Source organism: Anoplopoma fimbria, chromosome 1 (genome assembly GCF_027596085.1).
Source record: "Anoplopoma fimbria isolate UVic2021 breed Golden Eagle Sablefish chromosome 1, Afim_UVic_2022, whole genome shotgun sequence".
In the NCBI taxonomy this organism is placed as follows: domain Eukaryota; kingdom Metazoa; phylum Chordata; class Actinopteri; order Perciformes; family Anoplopomatidae; genus Anoplopoma; species Anoplopoma fimbria.
Window position 1 is genome coordinate 23,741,527 of NC_072449.1, and position 17,140 is coordinate 23,758,666.

General features: G+C 41.3%; 2 protein-coding genes across 5 annotated transcripts; one reads left to right on the top strand and one right to left on the bottom strand.

Moving 5' to 3' along the window:
• Window positions 1-941: 941 nt before the first annotated feature.
• On the top strand, window positions 942-10,661 carry si:ch211-149e23.4 (uncharacterized). 3 transcript variants are annotated; one of them, XM_054599505.1, is made up of 14 exons: window positions 942-1,027; window positions 3,065-3,394; window positions 3,611-3,919; window positions 5,250-5,531; window positions 5,627-5,786; window positions 6,145-6,314; window positions 6,406-6,687; window positions 6,803-7,129; window positions 7,229-7,513; window positions 7,642-7,804; window positions 8,435-8,595; window positions 8,762-8,837; window positions 10,049-10,076; window positions 10,240-10,661. In XM_054599505.1, the coding sequence occupies exons 1-14, from the start codon at window positions 961-963 to the stop codon at window positions 10,387-10,389; spliced, it is 2,790 nt and encodes a 929-aa protein (XP_054455480.1). In that variant the 5' UTR covers window positions 942-960; the 3' UTR covers window positions 10,390-10,661. The 3 variants fall into 3 exon arrangements, 2 of the variants coding, with proteins under 2 accessions (XP_054455480.1, XP_054455488.1); XM_054599513.1 differs by having other exon boundaries at window positions 6,830-7,129; window positions 10,240-10,655; XR_008531234.1 differs by lacking the exon at window positions 10,240-10,661 and having other exon boundaries at window positions 8,762-9,643; window positions 10,049-10,077.
• A 612-nt stretch (window positions 10,662-11,273) lies between these two features.
• On the bottom strand, window positions 11,274-16,432 carry rrp8 (ribosomal RNA processing 8). 2 transcript variants are annotated; one of them, XM_054596682.1, is made up of 8 exons: window positions 16,258-16,432; window positions 16,028-16,145; window positions 15,308-15,569; window positions 14,163-15,009; window positions 12,883-13,012; window positions 12,692-12,798; window positions 12,499-12,595; window positions 11,274-11,806 (listed from the first exon to the last, which is right to left on the bottom strand). In XM_054596682.1, the coding sequence occupies exons 2-8, from the start codon at window positions 16,130-16,132 to the stop codon at window positions 11,693-11,695; spliced, it is 1,662 nt and encodes a 553-aa protein (XP_054452657.1). In that variant the 5' UTR covers window positions 16,133-16,145; window positions 16,258-16,432; the 3' UTR covers window positions 11,274-11,692. The 2 variants fall into 2 exon arrangements, with proteins under 2 accessions (XP_054452657.1, XP_054452649.1); XM_054596674.1 differs by having other exon boundaries at window positions 16,028-16,432.
• Between the last annotated feature and the right edge of the window lie 708 nt (window positions 16,433-17,140).

Here is a 17,140-nt window from a genome sequence, read left to right on the forward strand (position 1 = left end):
CAAAATGTGTTGGCAGCAAGAAGTTTTAGATTTTTTTGTCAGCTCATTTCATTCACCGTCATCCTCCTGTGGTCTCGATGACTCAACACTAAAGTTGAACCCCTCTCTCATAAACCGGCTTGAACTGCTGTGCAATGCTGAGCCCCATGCAAAACATCTTTATCTTTCTCACCCACATTTGTTTCTGTTTGCAGTTTTCCTCGCAGGGTGACAAATTGTACTCCGCCAATAAGTCTTGACTGAGGAAGTAAGAAAAACCCCCGCACCGCCTCAAAGTGAATTAGAGGAGCATTATGCCACAAAACAATACCCAGAAGTGAGTGATTTCCCAAACTGCAGGGCATGAGAAGCCGTAGCGAGCTGTCTCGTATACGTGCAGTCTACCAGTGCCCCAGCAGGGACGGGACGGTATGAATGATGCATGTCTTTACCACTTCCCATGGCGCCCTGCTATATGAGGTGGCCGTCTAACTGAACAGACACAGTGCATGGCGACTTGTGAAGACTGTGAAGGAAACAGACTGTGAAGAGGAAAACCGTGAGAGACATGCAAATCTGCAGCAACTCTGATACACAGAAGCCCATTTATTGTTTCAGAAAGCAAAAAGGGAGAAGCGGTTTTACAAACAGCTTTCATACTGTGTGTCTGTGTGTGTGTGTGTGTGTGTGTGTGTGTGTGTGTGTGTGTGTGTGTGTGTGTGTGTGTGTGTGTGTGTGTGTGTGTGTGTGTGTGTGTGTGTGTGTGTGTGTGTGTGTGCGTGTGGACCTGTATACCTATGGGTGTACCAATGGCAGCAAACATGCACCCAAGAAGGCAAAAACATGAGCCTCAGCTGTAGAGGGTGTGTACATCTAACCATAAACCACAGAACACACACACACACACACACACACTTTAAATACCCTTATGCCCTACATACTGTCAGATGATCCAACTCCGTTTCACTCAATGACACCATCATGGGATGCTCTGGGCTGTTTATTTTGGGTTTGGTCCTAAATGTTGCTCACTGCTTGGAAATCCTGGGTAAGTCTGCAGGGTTAATCTGGGTCTAATCTGTCTGTGACTGTCAGCTATTTATGGCCTTATTTTACTAACCCTCAAGGTCTTGTTTAACCTGTGGCATTTGCACTAAACAGTGCTGCTATGGTTTTCTTAAGTGATTAGTCCAATTTATAAATGCATACAGGCAATAAAGCCACATGCTGGATGCATCTTGAATGCACTAAATAATAACTGTTTCTGCAGTATATTGCTGATGATTGGTATTGTCACTCCAGCAGTCAGTTCGTTATTATTGACCAGTGGTGTCACCTAAAACCACATTAGTTTCCTTTACAGCCTTTAAAAGTTAATATATGAGGGCCGTTAAGGTTTTTCTTTGTGTGAGGGAGAAACCCTCTGCAGCCTACAGTTCAGATTTTCTACTGTATGTCTTTTTTGGTTTCAGTCTAAAGTCTTTGTTTCTGCTGTCACTGGGACTTCCAGCTGGAGATGAAAGTTTGAACATGTGAAAAAGCTCTGTCCCTCAAAGTCGAAAGTCTTATTTGTTTACCACATCCCCAGTCTGTAAAGGAAGAGTTGCTGTGCATCACTGGTGAATGGTTGCTGTTTGGTGAGAAAAAGAAGCCCCTGGGGCTCAGGAAATATGGTGCAGCGCATGAATAACTGATTTTTTCCCCCCTTCTCTCAGTTATTACTTAGTTTGTATCCTTAAGGTGTGCCTTTTCCATGCTTGGCTGACATTTATTTTGGCAATAACCTGCAAGGGCAAATCAATTATAAACCCACAAGGCGTAATTGAACTGATGCAGCATATTTATTTCTCTCCCTCTGTGTCCTTTCCTCCTAAAAGGCTTTGGAGGCTCTCTACATTGTTTCCATTTGCTGTGATGTATAGTAAGACCAACAGCGTTTCAGCTTTTACGTTGTTTGATGCAAACAGTTTGGTTTAGACTGCAGCAGCTGGCTGTAAGTTCTGTGGTTTTCCATATTGCAGTGCAGTACCATTATTTTACTCATCATGTATCTAAAGCTGAATACAGGTTCTTGGCTCCAGCTGGCTGATGGGGCAAACTATGTCCTCAGGTGCACTTTGATAAAGTCAGCAGAGGAAGCAGCATTATTGGAACTTTGTATGCATTGGAGCCAGCACACTGTCCTTTCTGCAAGTGTTAAAACCTGTCATTCTCTAATAAATGTCCTTTCCTCTGAAACCTCCCCTAACTGTGGCTGATTTCTGAGCAGTGTGGAGGGAAGTGGTCGTCGGTGTTGGTGGATGGATCAGGGCGTAACTTTTGGACTGTTTTCATTTCATTAACATAATGGAGTCCTCCACTAAATATAAACTGTGGGGACAAGGTTGCATTTGTCAAGTGCCATTGTGTGAACAAAGTCCAATTCCTGTTCTCATCCCTTTGACTATTAGAGGGCTACTCCATCTTTAACCTATACTTTCATATCAGTTTGGGTTGAAGAGCCATGTTTGTAAGCCATTCTAGCAGCACAAATGGCATCATTGGTCTGGCCTGTGGTCAGTGTGACATTTTGTACCGACATTACTGTATCTTACTGAATTTGTCTAAATATGTGCAAAACTAATGATATGCCAATCAGCCTCGGCTGTACTTTATATTAAGGGCTAATCAGTAAACACGCTAAACTAAGAGAGTGAACGTGGTTAACATTACCCGCTAAACATCAGCATGTTAACATTGTCAGTGTGAGCGTGTTAGCATGGCTGTAGACTCTTACTCTTGTTTTTATTGATTAGTCATTGACACATTCTAATAATGATAAAATGACTGAGAGCCACATCACCGCTGAGCCGGTTAGTCATTCTCATCCATCACAGTTTCACTCAGCTAGTGAGAGACAATAGGATGTGCAGAAAGCACTTTCATAAGCACAACAGTGGACATCTGTCAACCTGCTGTCGGTCAGGAACAATCACATTTTGCCCCTCAAACATTTCTGCTTTGCTGCTGTTTGCGGTTTCAGGGCTGTTCAGCTGAATTTATGACATCTTGTTGTTACTGAACATTATGCTGTTTTGTGTCACAGATCCGGCTGGAGAGACGGTTATTGATTTCACTCCCAACATCACAGCATTCCTGGGAGAGGACGTCTACCTGAGCTGTAGATATCAGGGCGAGGACAAAATCGAGAGCGCCGAGTGGAAACGCCAGATCAACAACAAAATGAAATCCAAGCGACTGGCCGGGTTTGTAAATGGCAAAGCCTTTAGCCGCGATAACATCTCACAGCCTGAGTCTCTCTCCAACCTCACAGTTAGGATGAAGGTGTCCAGTGTGGAAGCAGAGGGAGAATACATCTGTGAGTTTAGAACAGAGGATGAACAGTATCTTGGAAGCCTATATCTCACTGTTGTAGGTAAGCAAACCCAATAATATATGATTTTCTTTCTTTCACCACTATGATAAGAAATTTGCCCAATGGGGTTGCCATAATTTAAAATAAATCTAAAAGGTAATAACTGATGCACCACCAATCTGATTTGAATTTAACTTAATGATAATGTATGTTCGACTCAAGTCATGCATATGTCATGTCTAGGAAGATTGACATGTTTACTATCTTTGTTCACAGCTCGGCCTGATGTACAGATGCTGGTGAATGCAGAGACCATAAACGGCTCTCACTACCAGTCGGTTTCATGCTCTGCGGTCGGTGGTAGGCCTAGGCCTCAGATCAGCTGGTTGGTCGCAGGCCGTCCTCCTTCATATGACACTTTTGCTGTGGACGTGAGTGAAACCGTTCACTCAAACGGCACCTCCACCCTGAGCAGCATCCTCCGGTTCCCCACCCACCTGCAGGACGAGGAAAGCGTGACTTGTGTGGTTGTACACCCAACCTTCCCAGACCCCAAACTCACCACAGTCAGGGTGGAAACTTACAGTAAGCTCACACTCACAACTGAGCGTGTCGGTGTTGTTGTATTTGTTCATTTGTGTTACCAGGAGGGGACATATTGTGTTGCACTCACCAGTCTGAGTTTTGTGATCGTGCATCATGACTCAGCATCTCAAAACACAATAACATTTTCTTGCTGATTTTTCATGCTGGCCGTTCCTTCCCACTCTGCTCCACATACACAGTGACAGACCATAAATCACACTGCACAATGCAATGCATTCGTGTGGGGATGCACTCTTTTCACTGACGTCGAGCATTTGGAACGCCACAATGCAGCAACACGCCAGTAAATAATTAATAACAGCAGTGTACAATTTGGTGACTACATTTCTTCTGTTCAAATTTTTTTTTTATCAAAAACTTTTACTCACGAACTGCCTTTATGTAAGTAAAATCATTTGGTTGAGTGGTGAAGCCAATTTCTCCAATCTTCCAACTTTCAACTTCCACAAAGTTCTAATACACTATGAAATGGAAATGTTTATGCAAAGAATCTTGAGTGACAAGGAACTAGAAATCCTGGATACTCACTTCAATTAGTCAACATTTTGTCCAACGTTTAGACTTTTTATGGGGTAAAAAGCAGCTACAATCTATATTCACAAACAAAGTTAACAACCTGCCAAATATTTTCCCTATGTGGTTGGTAGGGACCAAAACAGACAAAATCAGTTTGTCAAGGGAACTTTCAACTGTGCAGATCATCTATTGCAGTCTGCACGATGTAAAGATCCATTAGCACCAGCCATGCCAGCCAGCTCATTTGTCCGTGATACATTCACACCCCGCTGAGAAACTGCAGTTTAGTTAATTTTCCAGCTGCAGTGGTTGAATCCACACTGAACTATAGGTGTCAACAGATGAACATTTTAAAGCCAAAGTGCTTTAACTCACTTTAATCGCTCATACCCTTCCCCAACACCCTGGCTCACTTCTCTTACTCGTTAGGGATGGCTAGATATTGTACGACACCACAACTTTTATGTATTTGATAATAGACTCTGATCTCTGCTGATTCCCTGCATTAAAGCCTGTGGTTCTCTCAGCTTCGGTTGGACAGCAGCTGGGCCAGACATCTGCTCTCAGCTGCAGCCCGGCCAACAGATGGGACAGGTGATAAGCCTAAGTCAGCACTCTCCAAAAACCCGAGCAGCAGCCCCTTACGGCTTGTGTTTAGCTCATCCGGCCCCAGCTTCCTATTCAACAAAAACACCCTGAGCCTCAACTTGATATCTGACTTTTAGATTTGCTGGAAAAAACATCAGACCTCGAGAAAGAATAACTCTTCTCGCCTTTCTTCCTGCTCCTTTAGCGAGGCCAAATGTGAGCATTAAAGCAGAGATGGTACAACGCGGAGGAAGTGAGTTCTGGGTGGTCTCGTGCATTTCATCCGGAGGGAGACCTGACACTGACATCGCCTTGGCTTTGAACAGCAACGAAGAGCTGCAGAGAGAGGACAACACAGACTCAGACATGCAGACAAGCTCAGTCGTCCTCAGTGCAACAGTTTATGAGGGGCACAATGTCACCTGTGTGTTTGATCACCCCAAATTTACACATCAAGTGTCACGAGTCATAACACTGCCGTCTCTTTGTGAGTATTAGCAATGGTTCACCTTTAAAATAACTCTGCTGATGGTCATGGTGTAGAAGTTGCAGAAAACAGAGATGTGCTTTATTATTCTGCAGATTTTTCTGAAGTTCAGTTGTTACTGTACTCGGAGCTTGGAAGCAACAGTGATCACCTCCAAGGCACTGAAACCTTAGAGGTGCAGGAAGGAGAGAGAGACACCGTCATCAGCCTACAGGTGACTGGAAATGTGCCACATTACAACGTCACCTGCAAAAAGTAAGAACAATTAAGTTTAGTAAAAAATCGACTTGAATAAATACAATCTGTAATTGTATTTATTCTTTTGTTTTCTTAATTTAGTGTCTTGTTTTCTTTTCCTCTTGCAAAAAGTTGAAAATATGGGGAAACACATTGACAGAAACAGTTAACATCAATAGTACTGACTGAAACAATACGTACCCTGTGGAGGATGTGGTAAGACGGTTGGTGGCACAAAACCACAAGTGATAGACGGCAGGAACCAGATGTAGACTTGTTTCCTGATTGAAATAACAGTCATATTTTGATAGTGGTTAAAAACATTATAACGCAAACATGGATTCCTCTTTGTATTCCTGCTTGTGTTTCCCTCTAGAGATGACGGGCCCTTGCCTGACGGTGTGGAGCTGGTTGGCAGCAGCCTCTCAGTTCAGGGTCCAGCGGAGAACCATCATGCCGGACTGTATGAATGCTTCTTCTCCTATCACCATCTTAATGCGACGCTGAAGTTTAATGTCACGGTTAAACCTAAAGTTATACAGCCTGGTAGGTGAAGCTCTCTGCATTTACCTCCTAAAAGACTTTCCCGGCTACATTTAGAATTTTCTACATTGTGTGAAACCGTCTCTCCTCTTAGTTCCACCAACAATTCGAGTCGATTTGCAGACCGAAGATGGACACGGGGTGATTGAGTGCTCAGCAGCTGATGCTGTTCCTGCAGCCAACATGTCCTGGCTTCTACCAGAGGGTGTGTCTGGAGTCTCTTGGTTCAATTTCACTTCTCATAATGGAAGCCACTCTGTCAGGGGAGTTTTACTCCTCCCAGCCTGCTCGCCTTGGGAGCTCACTGCAGAGTGTGTGATAAATCACCCTGCGTTTGAGGAGCCAGAGAACAGAAGCATTACCCTCCCTCTTTGCGGTATGTTCTACAAATCAAGCGGTGGATAATTTTATCTGAGTAGCGGACGTTTTTGGCCGTACAAGCGTCATAGATTTTTATATTTTTCTCAAAAGAAACCCCTCGCTTCCTGTAGTTTTTTCATCTTCTCTTTCCCACGCAGCTCGCCCTAAAATCACCATCAACTCCAGCACTGAGTGGAGAGACGGTCACGAGTTCACAAAGGTGGACTGCTCTGTGGACAGCGTTGCCCCTGCAGCAACCATAAGCTGGCATGTTGGAAACGGTGACAGCAGCATCAGTTATCTGTCTGAGACTGAAGTCCAGGCCGATGGTTTGGTATCGGTCCGGAGCTCTGCGCATGTCCTGTCATCTCTGTATTCTGGTCAGAATTTGACCTGCACAGTGGAGCATCCAAGCCTGGAGGCACCAGAGAAAAGGACAATACACATTCTTGTGCACAGTACGTTATTTCTTTCTTTGCAACATTTCTCTCTGTGACTCACACAAACTCACGCAGCTGCTTATCCTCTTCCTGTCACCCCTTGTTTTCTTTCTTCAGAAGCCCCTCTCCTGAGTGTGTCTCTGGTGAGGCAGCAGGATTCTCTTCTCTGGCTGGCAGTGTGTGACTGCAGAGAGAAGGGGGTCGGGACTAACCTCGCCTGGGTCCTTCCCGAAAATGCCAAAGGCCAAACATCCCTGCACTCAGAGTACGAGGGGCGCGTCATTAAAGCCAGGCTGACTTACCAGTTTCCTCTGGCCCTTCATGAGGGACAGGACCTGACCTGTGTGTATCGTTTTGACCATGGAGCCACAGATCAAAAGACCATTCATGTCCCCAGATACCGTGAGTTTAACAGAAACAATACTCAGACGAGCACCTGCACACTTCAGTTGCTCCAAATGCAGTAATTCGCATTAATGCATTCAGCGATCCAAAGATACGAGATTCAGCTTCAACTGATTTTTCTGCAGATATATCCTCTGTGAGAGTCTTAAACCACACGACTCCTCTGCAAAGCCGCTACGGTGGTGAAACCATCACACACAGACTAGCTCTCCAAGAATATCAGCACAACCAGAGAGTACTGCTCCGAGTCGAAGGCAACGTGCCAGAGTACAACCTCATCTGTAAAAGGTGATGTATCCTCCGTTATCTACCACCTAATGAGGATGCACCTGTACAGCACAAGTTAAATGGTCGCCCAATTTAAAGGAGCTATTACACCCAGAGTTAACAATTATCAGCCTGGAAATGTTAAGTTGATTGTTTGCACAACATGGATATCATCCAGCTAACTTTGACATTAAAGTATGAGTTTAGAGAGATTCTATAATCCAATGAACTCATCGTGGGCACTGTAGTTTATTTTAGGTCAACTCCACACATACATCCTGCTGTAAATACTCACTAGAGCACCAAATGTGTGTAAATCCACAGCTGAAGATAGCCACCAACTAATGTGCAAGGACTCCTATTATGTATTTGAGTACTTTTTGCGAAAAACTACAGTGCCCAGCTGAGAGAGGAAATGACTGAGCCTCTTAACAAACAAATTAAACTTCATATTTTGGTGCAATCTTGAACATTTATGTCTCGAGTGTAGGAACAGGTGAGGTGTGAACAGAGTAGAAAGTCAGAAACATTTGAGAGATGGACTAACACATTGTTGGTTTCTGTTTATTTGAGTGACTTGTTCACAATAAGAAAAATGTATAAAAATACTCCTTCAGAGACAAATTCAGTTAAAAGTCATTCGTGTTTCAGGAGTGATGGCTCATTTGTCCAAATGGACGGAGATGCAATGGTCTTCCAATCAGAACTCACAGAGCAGGATGAAGGCCTGTACAGCTGCCGGGCGTCCTTCTATCACCACACAGCCACAGTCAACATTCAAGTGGAGGTCACGAGTGAGAACAAGCTGTTCGGTGAGTATGGACCACATTGTTTTTTTCATCTACAATCAGAGTGGAATGTTTACTCAAGACATTCTGATCATATCAACATGCTGAGATATGTTTACAGTGTGGAGTTTGCTGGGACTTCTTTTTTATATTTGTGGCTTAGACAACTGTGTCCATCCATGTGTTTCAGCACTTGTTGCCATTATCTGCATTTCTTCGGCGTTGGTCATCCTACTCATCCTCATCATCATCCTCTGGGTTTGCTGGTGAGTTAAATGCCTGCACATGTAACCTTGGTTGCAACTCTACAGGTGATGTGTTGACGGGCATGTGAGGGCAACGCTGGCAGTGTAATATGATACGAGACAAACAGGATGCGTGGATTGTTAACCCAACTCACCAAAAACCTCAGTATCATGCTGATATTCATAAACAGGAAGCAGTGTTGTCAGAAGCAGACAGGTGCCTCTGCCACCGCAGCCCTGTTTGCAGACAGGTAGAACATGGGAAATAAACAGATTTATCGTCCAGTTTCCTGCTCTGGCTTTTAGCAGTGTTACTTCTGGCACTCTCTGCAGTAGACTGCTGTTCGTTGGCCTATTATCATCAATGCCACATTGCAAAAGCGAAGGTAAAAGGTTCAAAGTCCACGATTTCTAAAGTTATTAGGGTAATGAAATTCGTGCTGCCATTCACCATGAGAAAAAAATCCACAAATCCATCTCTTAATCTTACTGCAGTTGGAAAAAATTAGCGAGCCACTTGTCATTTACGACTGATGTGGGATATCTGTCACAATCCTAGAACTGTTTAATGGCTTCTGCCTGCAGAACTTTCCACATTTTTCACATTCACTGCCACATCTAACTTCTCTCAAGAATGTTTGTCTGGATCGGATCAGGCCTCGCTGTGACTAAAGCTGCACCGCGCAGCACAACAGCAGTTCAGAAGCAGTATCAATAGGCCCGGCTCTCTGGTCAGAACATTTGGTCAAGGTGCCATTGGTTGACAGAGCCTCAGTCCCATTATCCCCGGCTCCAGTGGGAGGTTCCCGTCAGGCTAATTTGGGAAGGTCAGTCACACAGCGTACAACAAGCGTACACAAGAAAACATGACTCCCCGGGAGAAAAGCTATTTTGGAAACCAGTGTCAACCCCCCTCACACCCTACCCCCCCAGTACCCGGGACACTTCTTGACGGCTGCATGTCTTCATTGCGTTGATGTCTCTGAGGTCATAATGTACAAAGTGAGATGCTTCTTCTGACATGAGAGATCAATTATGAGGACTCAGGTCACCGCTTGCCTTCTCCATTGATACTCCTGTAGCACAATGCATTCACACCTGCAACTTCCCCATTTGAACTGAACTCTGTGTGTCAGATTAAGTCACAGTGCCATCTAGTGGTGATGTTCAGCCCTACAAGAAAAAAACGAGATCATTCACATGATTCACACAATCTTTTTTTTGTTTTACAGCAAAGGAAATAGCAAGGCACAATATAAGGTAAGACAACATTTTGTTAACATACAAGTTCATTTTTCTTTAGAAATCCAGTTTTTCTTTGTGAATCATTATTTTTATTATACAAATCTGAAATCAGTAGAGTCTCTCAACCCGTTTCCTTCTTTTCTCTTGCTCCTGCACTCTCCCTATATATATAATTCAGGAAAAGGAGTCTCTCTCGACTTTAACATCTCTGATGCAAGAGCCCGGGTCTCCTGAGGTGAACAAACCAGCAATGATGGAAAATAACAATAAGGACTACGCTCAGCTGGTCAGTTACTCCATAGTGATTGACATCAAGACTAACGTGTGAAGAAAAAAAGGCTTTGGATTCAAACATTCTGCTTTGCATTGTGCACAAACAAGATGTGAAGGCTTGCTGGAACTGTAGCATTTATTATTTTTGTGCAATTTCATATGAGTTCAGGATTAGAAGTGAAATAATCCTTTGTATGGTCTGAAATGTGAATTATTAAGGTTTTTAATTTTGACTGATTGGCATTAATGATTTAAAAGCATTATCTTTGCACTTCATCATACTTGAATTTTGATTTTTTTTTTAATGTACATTGTTGTCAATAAAATCGTCCAAATAAATTCTTATTTTATAATTTGCTGTTTTTATCAAGTTCCTACCACATGACTGAACTAAAACAAGCGCATATCCAGATATAGCAGAGATAACTTTGACTCCCCACCACCTGCCCTTGTGATATCTTTGGTCGACTAAATCAGTGAGGACCATCTGCTGTGACAACCGGAGTAAACTCTATAAATAAATTCTCATACAGTTCAGGAACCAGATGCAGACACACTCATCCTCATCTCATCTGACCACATTGGGTTGCAGTGCTGTTACACCCTCTTGTGGCAAATGATCACACACACACACACACACACAACTGAGTGAATAAGTTTTAGTCACAACCACTAATTCAATGGTCGCTATGAAATCAAAACTTTGTTTCCTTTTAAGTTTTTGCAAAGGTTCTCTTAGATTTATTATACACTTAATAAATCTAAGAGAACCTTTGCAAAAACTTAAAAGGAAACAAAGTTTTGATTTCATAGCGACCATTGAATTAGTGGTTGAGAGCAATACAAACGTGGCACTTAGAAAAAACAAAACACTCCAATCAGTTCTCCTGCTCTGTAGGTCATAAAGTCACAAGACAGATTCATTTTATTTTTTTAATGTATATTTAATTTTTCCCTTTCCAGAATTGTCAGTATTTTTCAACGGGACAAGCTTAACTTTAAAGTGTTTTCTTGTAAAAAATTACTAAAATGGTGGCCTGTATACAATATGGTGTATTGATGTAGGTTTTCATTCCAACAAAAGAACACTCAGGGTTATTTTACTGATCAGCACATATCTATATTGATGTATTACATGAAAAACCATGTACAATTAATGTAGATAACTCAGCTCTGTTCAAATCTGTGAGTTACAGAGGCTTCAAAATGTAGCAATCAAATACGATACATTTAGATACAAATGTACAACTGCTGCTTTGAAAAACATTAGAACCAAGCTGAACAAACTTTCTGCTTCTGAAACGACAGTATCCCTGTATAACAAAACCATTGTTTGCATAAAGTCCTCCCACATTCATTCATCTTTTCTTGTAGACACAGGGCCTCAACTCGAGTCCAAATTTCTTTATATTTTCTGGAGCATCTCCCGTCTTCATTAATTCAAAGGAGTAGAAATGAGTGCTCTCTGTGTCCTATAGGAAGAAAAAAAAAGAATCAAAATACAAATCACATACATGCAGATGCCATTGTTTGGTTAAAATCTTCAGATTGAACAGTTTAAATGATGTACATCTACCTTTTAATACAGTCTGTTTGTTGCCAACAATAAACCAGTTTACTGAATATATTTTCCTGCCCAGAGCACCACAACCTCGAACTAAAAATTATGAAAGATGCAGCTGCCAGCTACTTACTCCCTCTTTGAGCAAACTGCCTTTTTAAAAAGGAAAAAAAAAATCTGGATACCTGTCATGACAATAAATACTACTGCCTATATTTCTGTTTATGATTAAACACCTGGAAACAAAAGTGTGAAATTAAGGTGTTTACATGCGAGACTGACCGTTTGCGTCATTTGGTTTCTCATAATTAGAGTATGAGCTTACCATTTTATTTAATCTATATATAGAACAAAAACTCCCGCACACTGGCTTCTTCACTTGCGTATAAATGTATTTTAGTCACGACGTTTCGGTGCGTAGACCTTCATCAGGTTATTTTTTTGATCTATATTGTCTACTTAAGGTATTCTCCTACGCACCTGTCGTCCTACTGGAGTGCAAAAGTTTTGCTCTTTTTATTTAATCTATATATAAAAAAATGTGAGAAAGTGGACAAATAAGGCTTTTGTCCGTCCCTGATGTCACCTCGTTTGTTGTCTCACCTTGGACACAATCTTGAAACCCAGACTTGCCAGTGCAGCGATAAAGTTCCGCACGTTCTCGAACCTGCTCGCCACCTCTGCTATCTTCAGGACACCCCTACAATGATTGTGCAAATCAGTTATCCAGACATGTAGTATACATACACAAAAAAAAAATGCTTTGCCTGAACTAAATCAGTGTGACATATTTTACCCCTTCTTTAACACACGGTTGGCCTCGACTAGAAAATCTGCCAGGTTGGTTCCCATGAGAGAAAGGCAGAACACAGCGATGTCCACAGAGCCGTCACGGAGCGGGACCTGCATAGGAGAGAATGAGTTTTATTTTCTAACAATCACAGACTCTAAGTGGATTGGCATGCAGAAAAACACAAACACACTCACGTCGGCCATGTCGCAGACTGTGACAAGTTCGCAGGCAGCTGCCAAGTCGAAGCTGTGCACTTTGTTCTTCACGCTGCGCGCTATCTTACAGTCACCACAACCAAAGTCTGCAACCACCATAGAGGGAGGTCTGAAATAAATGGAACAATTGATGTTTTAACAATAATAGCATATACAATTTAAACTAGTGGCTCACCTTTAAATAAAACAACACAGAACCAATGTAGATCTATAGTTAATAGGACCATAAACAGTTGATCTCCCAAAACTGCTGACATTAACAAAGCCGTCTTCCCACAGCAGCCAAATTAAGCATCAATTCAACACCCACAGTGCAGCATTATCGCCTACATTATTCTTCGCTGACACAACGTCTTCAGCAAAGTAATGGAAGGTATTTACTGTGTGCAGCAGATAAATGATGTAGATAATGGGAGTTTTGGACCCCCAACAAGAAATGTGAAGGATATTAAAATATTTTTACTGTTTTGGCTGCGCAGAGAGATGGCCTTGTTAATGTTTTATGAAAAGGCTGAACTAAAGAGGTGTGTCTGTACCAATGCATTTTATGATGCCGTATTGATCAATGCAAGGATCTAAATTTAGTAAACGTGGTGAACAAAATGAAACACCACACTTACTGTTCAAGATGTGTTAAATGGTGCAGATGTTGAGCTGAAATTATACAGAATCACCTTTCTTTGTAAAGTACTGTGAATTTTTTTATAAATGTATAATCCTTATAATTTTGTTGTGTTAAGTTGTCCAACATACTTCAATTGAAGTGAATTTTCAAGAAAGGGCTGAACTACGATGTAAAATCACAATCGGATATACGTGTTTGCAAGGTGTGAAACAAAATAAGCTCAGCTCATAGGCCCACTTGCAATCTCTTTGTAGCTTCAAGCCGCATCCTATGGTCGTCTTCAGCAAATGGAGCTGGCTCAAGTGTCCCCACGTGAGGAGTGTGAGACTTAAATTGAATTTGTTTAGTAGGAAATGGATCATACTTGTTATCCTGTGACCCAAATTCTACATTTTAGGACGCCTGAGCCAGCTTCAGTTGCTGAAGAAGGCTTCAAGGTGCAGTTGAAAGCAACAAAAAGCTAATAAAAGTACTTTTGATCTTAGGTTATTTTACTATTACACTGTTCTCAAAGGCCAAGAATGAATTTCAATGTGCAAATTACGAAACATTTGTGAACTGAAATGAAGAATTTCAACAAAAAACAAAATGCTGAATTACAGGCAAATTAATACATTGATTTGTAATATCTCACTTATGTCGGATGTAAGAGATGATGGCGTCCACTGGATTGGCGGGCCATCTCTGAACCTGCGCCGTGTATCCTCTGTGGTAGATCCCGAAGGACTGTGGGTCCTGGTTGAACATACGCTTTGCCTCGCCGCTGGACGTGCTGTACAAAACTTCATTGATGTATCGGAAACGAGCCGATTCCAGTCGCTGCTCCATGCGGGACCTCAGGGAGGCAGAGCGGTCCGGTTTCACCTCTTCTTCTGGGACCGCAGGCTCGTCTTTTGTCTCTGCGGGACTCTCCTGTTGGACTGGTTCCTGTCTGTTGAGCAATTTCCTTAGCTTCTCTCTTTTGAAAAGCTGTTCTTTGCTCAGTTCAGGTTTCAGTCTTTTAATGGGTGACTGGTGCGGCTCCCCTGAGATCTCCACTTTAGGTCCATGCGCTTTTTGTTTTGGTCCATCAGCAGAAGATTCAGTTGCACCTTTTTCAACTTTGCCACCAATTTGCTGCTTTTCATCTCTGAGCATCTGTGCGTTTGTTGCACCAGATATGTCTGTGTCCTCTTCTGTCTTTTTCATTTTCTGTGGTTTACGTTGCTTTTCTTTTTTCTTGGCTGGTGTCTGACTGTTGTTGTTGTTGCTATATGAATCTATTTTGACTTCCTCCTTTGGCTCAAGCTGCTCTGCAGATTCTGCTTTATTGATTTCCTTCTCAGGTTTATTCTGACTGAATTTATTTTTACATTTCCTCTTGTTCTTCATTTTGTTTTTCCACTGTTGTCTGTTCAGTAGCTCCGTGTTCTCTGGCTGCGATTTGATAATTTGGGTATCTGGTGTTTTGCCCAAAGGTGTGGTTTTTAGCTTCAGGGCCACTTGAGGGAGGAAAAAAACAAACAATTGGATATTATCATAATACTTGTTTTTTTATTTCATTTTTTATTTTTATCTTGTCTTTCTTTTACTATGTCTCTTGTGTGCACTTTACTCTATGCTGCTGTAAGCCTGCAAATTTCCCCGCTGCGGGACTAAGAAAGGATTATCTTATCTTATCTCATAGTTAAATACTGTGAACATCAACATTGTTGTTTATCAATCCAATGAATACTTCTCAACACTCTAAAATGTAAATACATATATAAAATGTAAGCCTTTAACCAGTTAATTACTCACCAAATTTGTTGTCTTTCTTCCTCTTTTTTGTTGCAAGTTCCTCCTCATTAACAGTCTGATCCAAGTCTCCATTCTCTTGCTGTTCTCCTGTTGTCTCTGCTTGCTTTCGCCTCTTACTCCTTTTCTTCTTTCTCTTGCTTTTTGCTGGGACCACGTCTGCCTCACTGTCACTGTCCTGTTGATGGTCGTCATTCTTCCACTCCGGTACTGACCCCAGGGTCTGCAGGGTCCGCAGCAGGCTCTTCTTTCCAACCACCTTGGACTGATCCAGGAATAAAATCAGATAATATAATTAGTCCTTTAACTGAAACCTGCAGCTTAATGTTGAAGACTGTCCAATATATCTTTGTAACTGTGGAAAATCACAATTTTAAAAAGGCTTCTTCTGCTACCAATTGCATTTCTTTCTTTTTTTTTTTTTTAAAGAAGAGCAAAGAAGTTATATAAAACTTGTATGATGTATTTATGCATTTGTTACTTACAAGCTACTGTGTTTTTGTTAGCTTTTTGTTCAATTTTTCTATCCATTACTTCGTATCCAACATAACTTCAGCATATTAAATGCTTCCCTGCTTGACTGTCTGCCAGAGAACAGGAATCATCATCTTCTGCTATGTATGCTGTACTTGCACAACTCAGGATACTCAATAAAGCCATATATAATTATAGATGGTATGGAATACTGGTTACCCCTCATTTTAATACAACTTGCACATTTACCTTGACATTTGTTCTGCCGTTCGTCTTCTGGGTGTTTCTTGGGACAGGTTTGCTCAGGACCTGAGCGTCTTGTTCGTCGCTCCAGTCTTCATCCTCATTAAACATGTTTCCAGGAGGACTTTAAGAAACACACATACGAATGTAAACCACTGCTGAAGACGAGAAAACGACTCTGCCAATGTCACTGCTTCTCTATCAACGCGGCTAACTCGGCTAATTCAACAACTCACCAGTTTGTCTCAAGGCAGAAGCTATGTTACTTGTCAAACGGCTCGTTTCGTTGATGGCGTTGTTTGTATAAAAAGTATTTCTTAAATAAACATGTACATTTATTGAATAGCTGCAAAAACTTCTTGTCAAAAGCAAAAGCCACGTTGGTTTGTCTCATGTGCGTGAAGGAAGCAAAACAGAAGCACAGGCGCATGTGGATGACGTAAGCACACCAAAGGCTTGTGGGACGTGAAGTTCTTAGAAACCACAACTACAGATGAACCTTCATTTTCTGCTCAAATTCAGGATTTGTAGAATTCAAATTCAACTAGGCTACTTGTATCACTAATACAAATGATTATTATTTTTTTAATAATAATCATCATCATTTTCATCATCATCTCAAGCACTCTGAACTGTAATGAATGAATATATGTGTTTATAAAGTCTTGTTTTATAAAGTCTTGTTTTATATTTAAACATACTTATATATTTACAATTTGTACTATTTACATGCAATTTACTTTGTAAATTTTAGTGCATACTTATAAATATATAATTACTAAATATGAAATTGTTTCATAAGAAATATGAAAAGTTTATGTTTTAAAACAAAATAACTTTACAGCTAAAAAGGGGGCAACTGGAAATGTGCAATTATTCACAGTACAATTTGCCAGTTTTTAAACCTTGGTATTTAAGAAATACTATTTTATTTCAGCTGTTTCTGTTCTATTACAGCCTGAAAGTGAAACTAGAAACATATTTCCAGTCTATGGGGAGATCATTTTGTGTTTGTACATATTCACTTTACAATTCAAAATGATAAGCATCATATCACATCATTGGACATAATACCAAAATAAGAAATATTATTTGTTTGAACATGCACACAAAGTATTG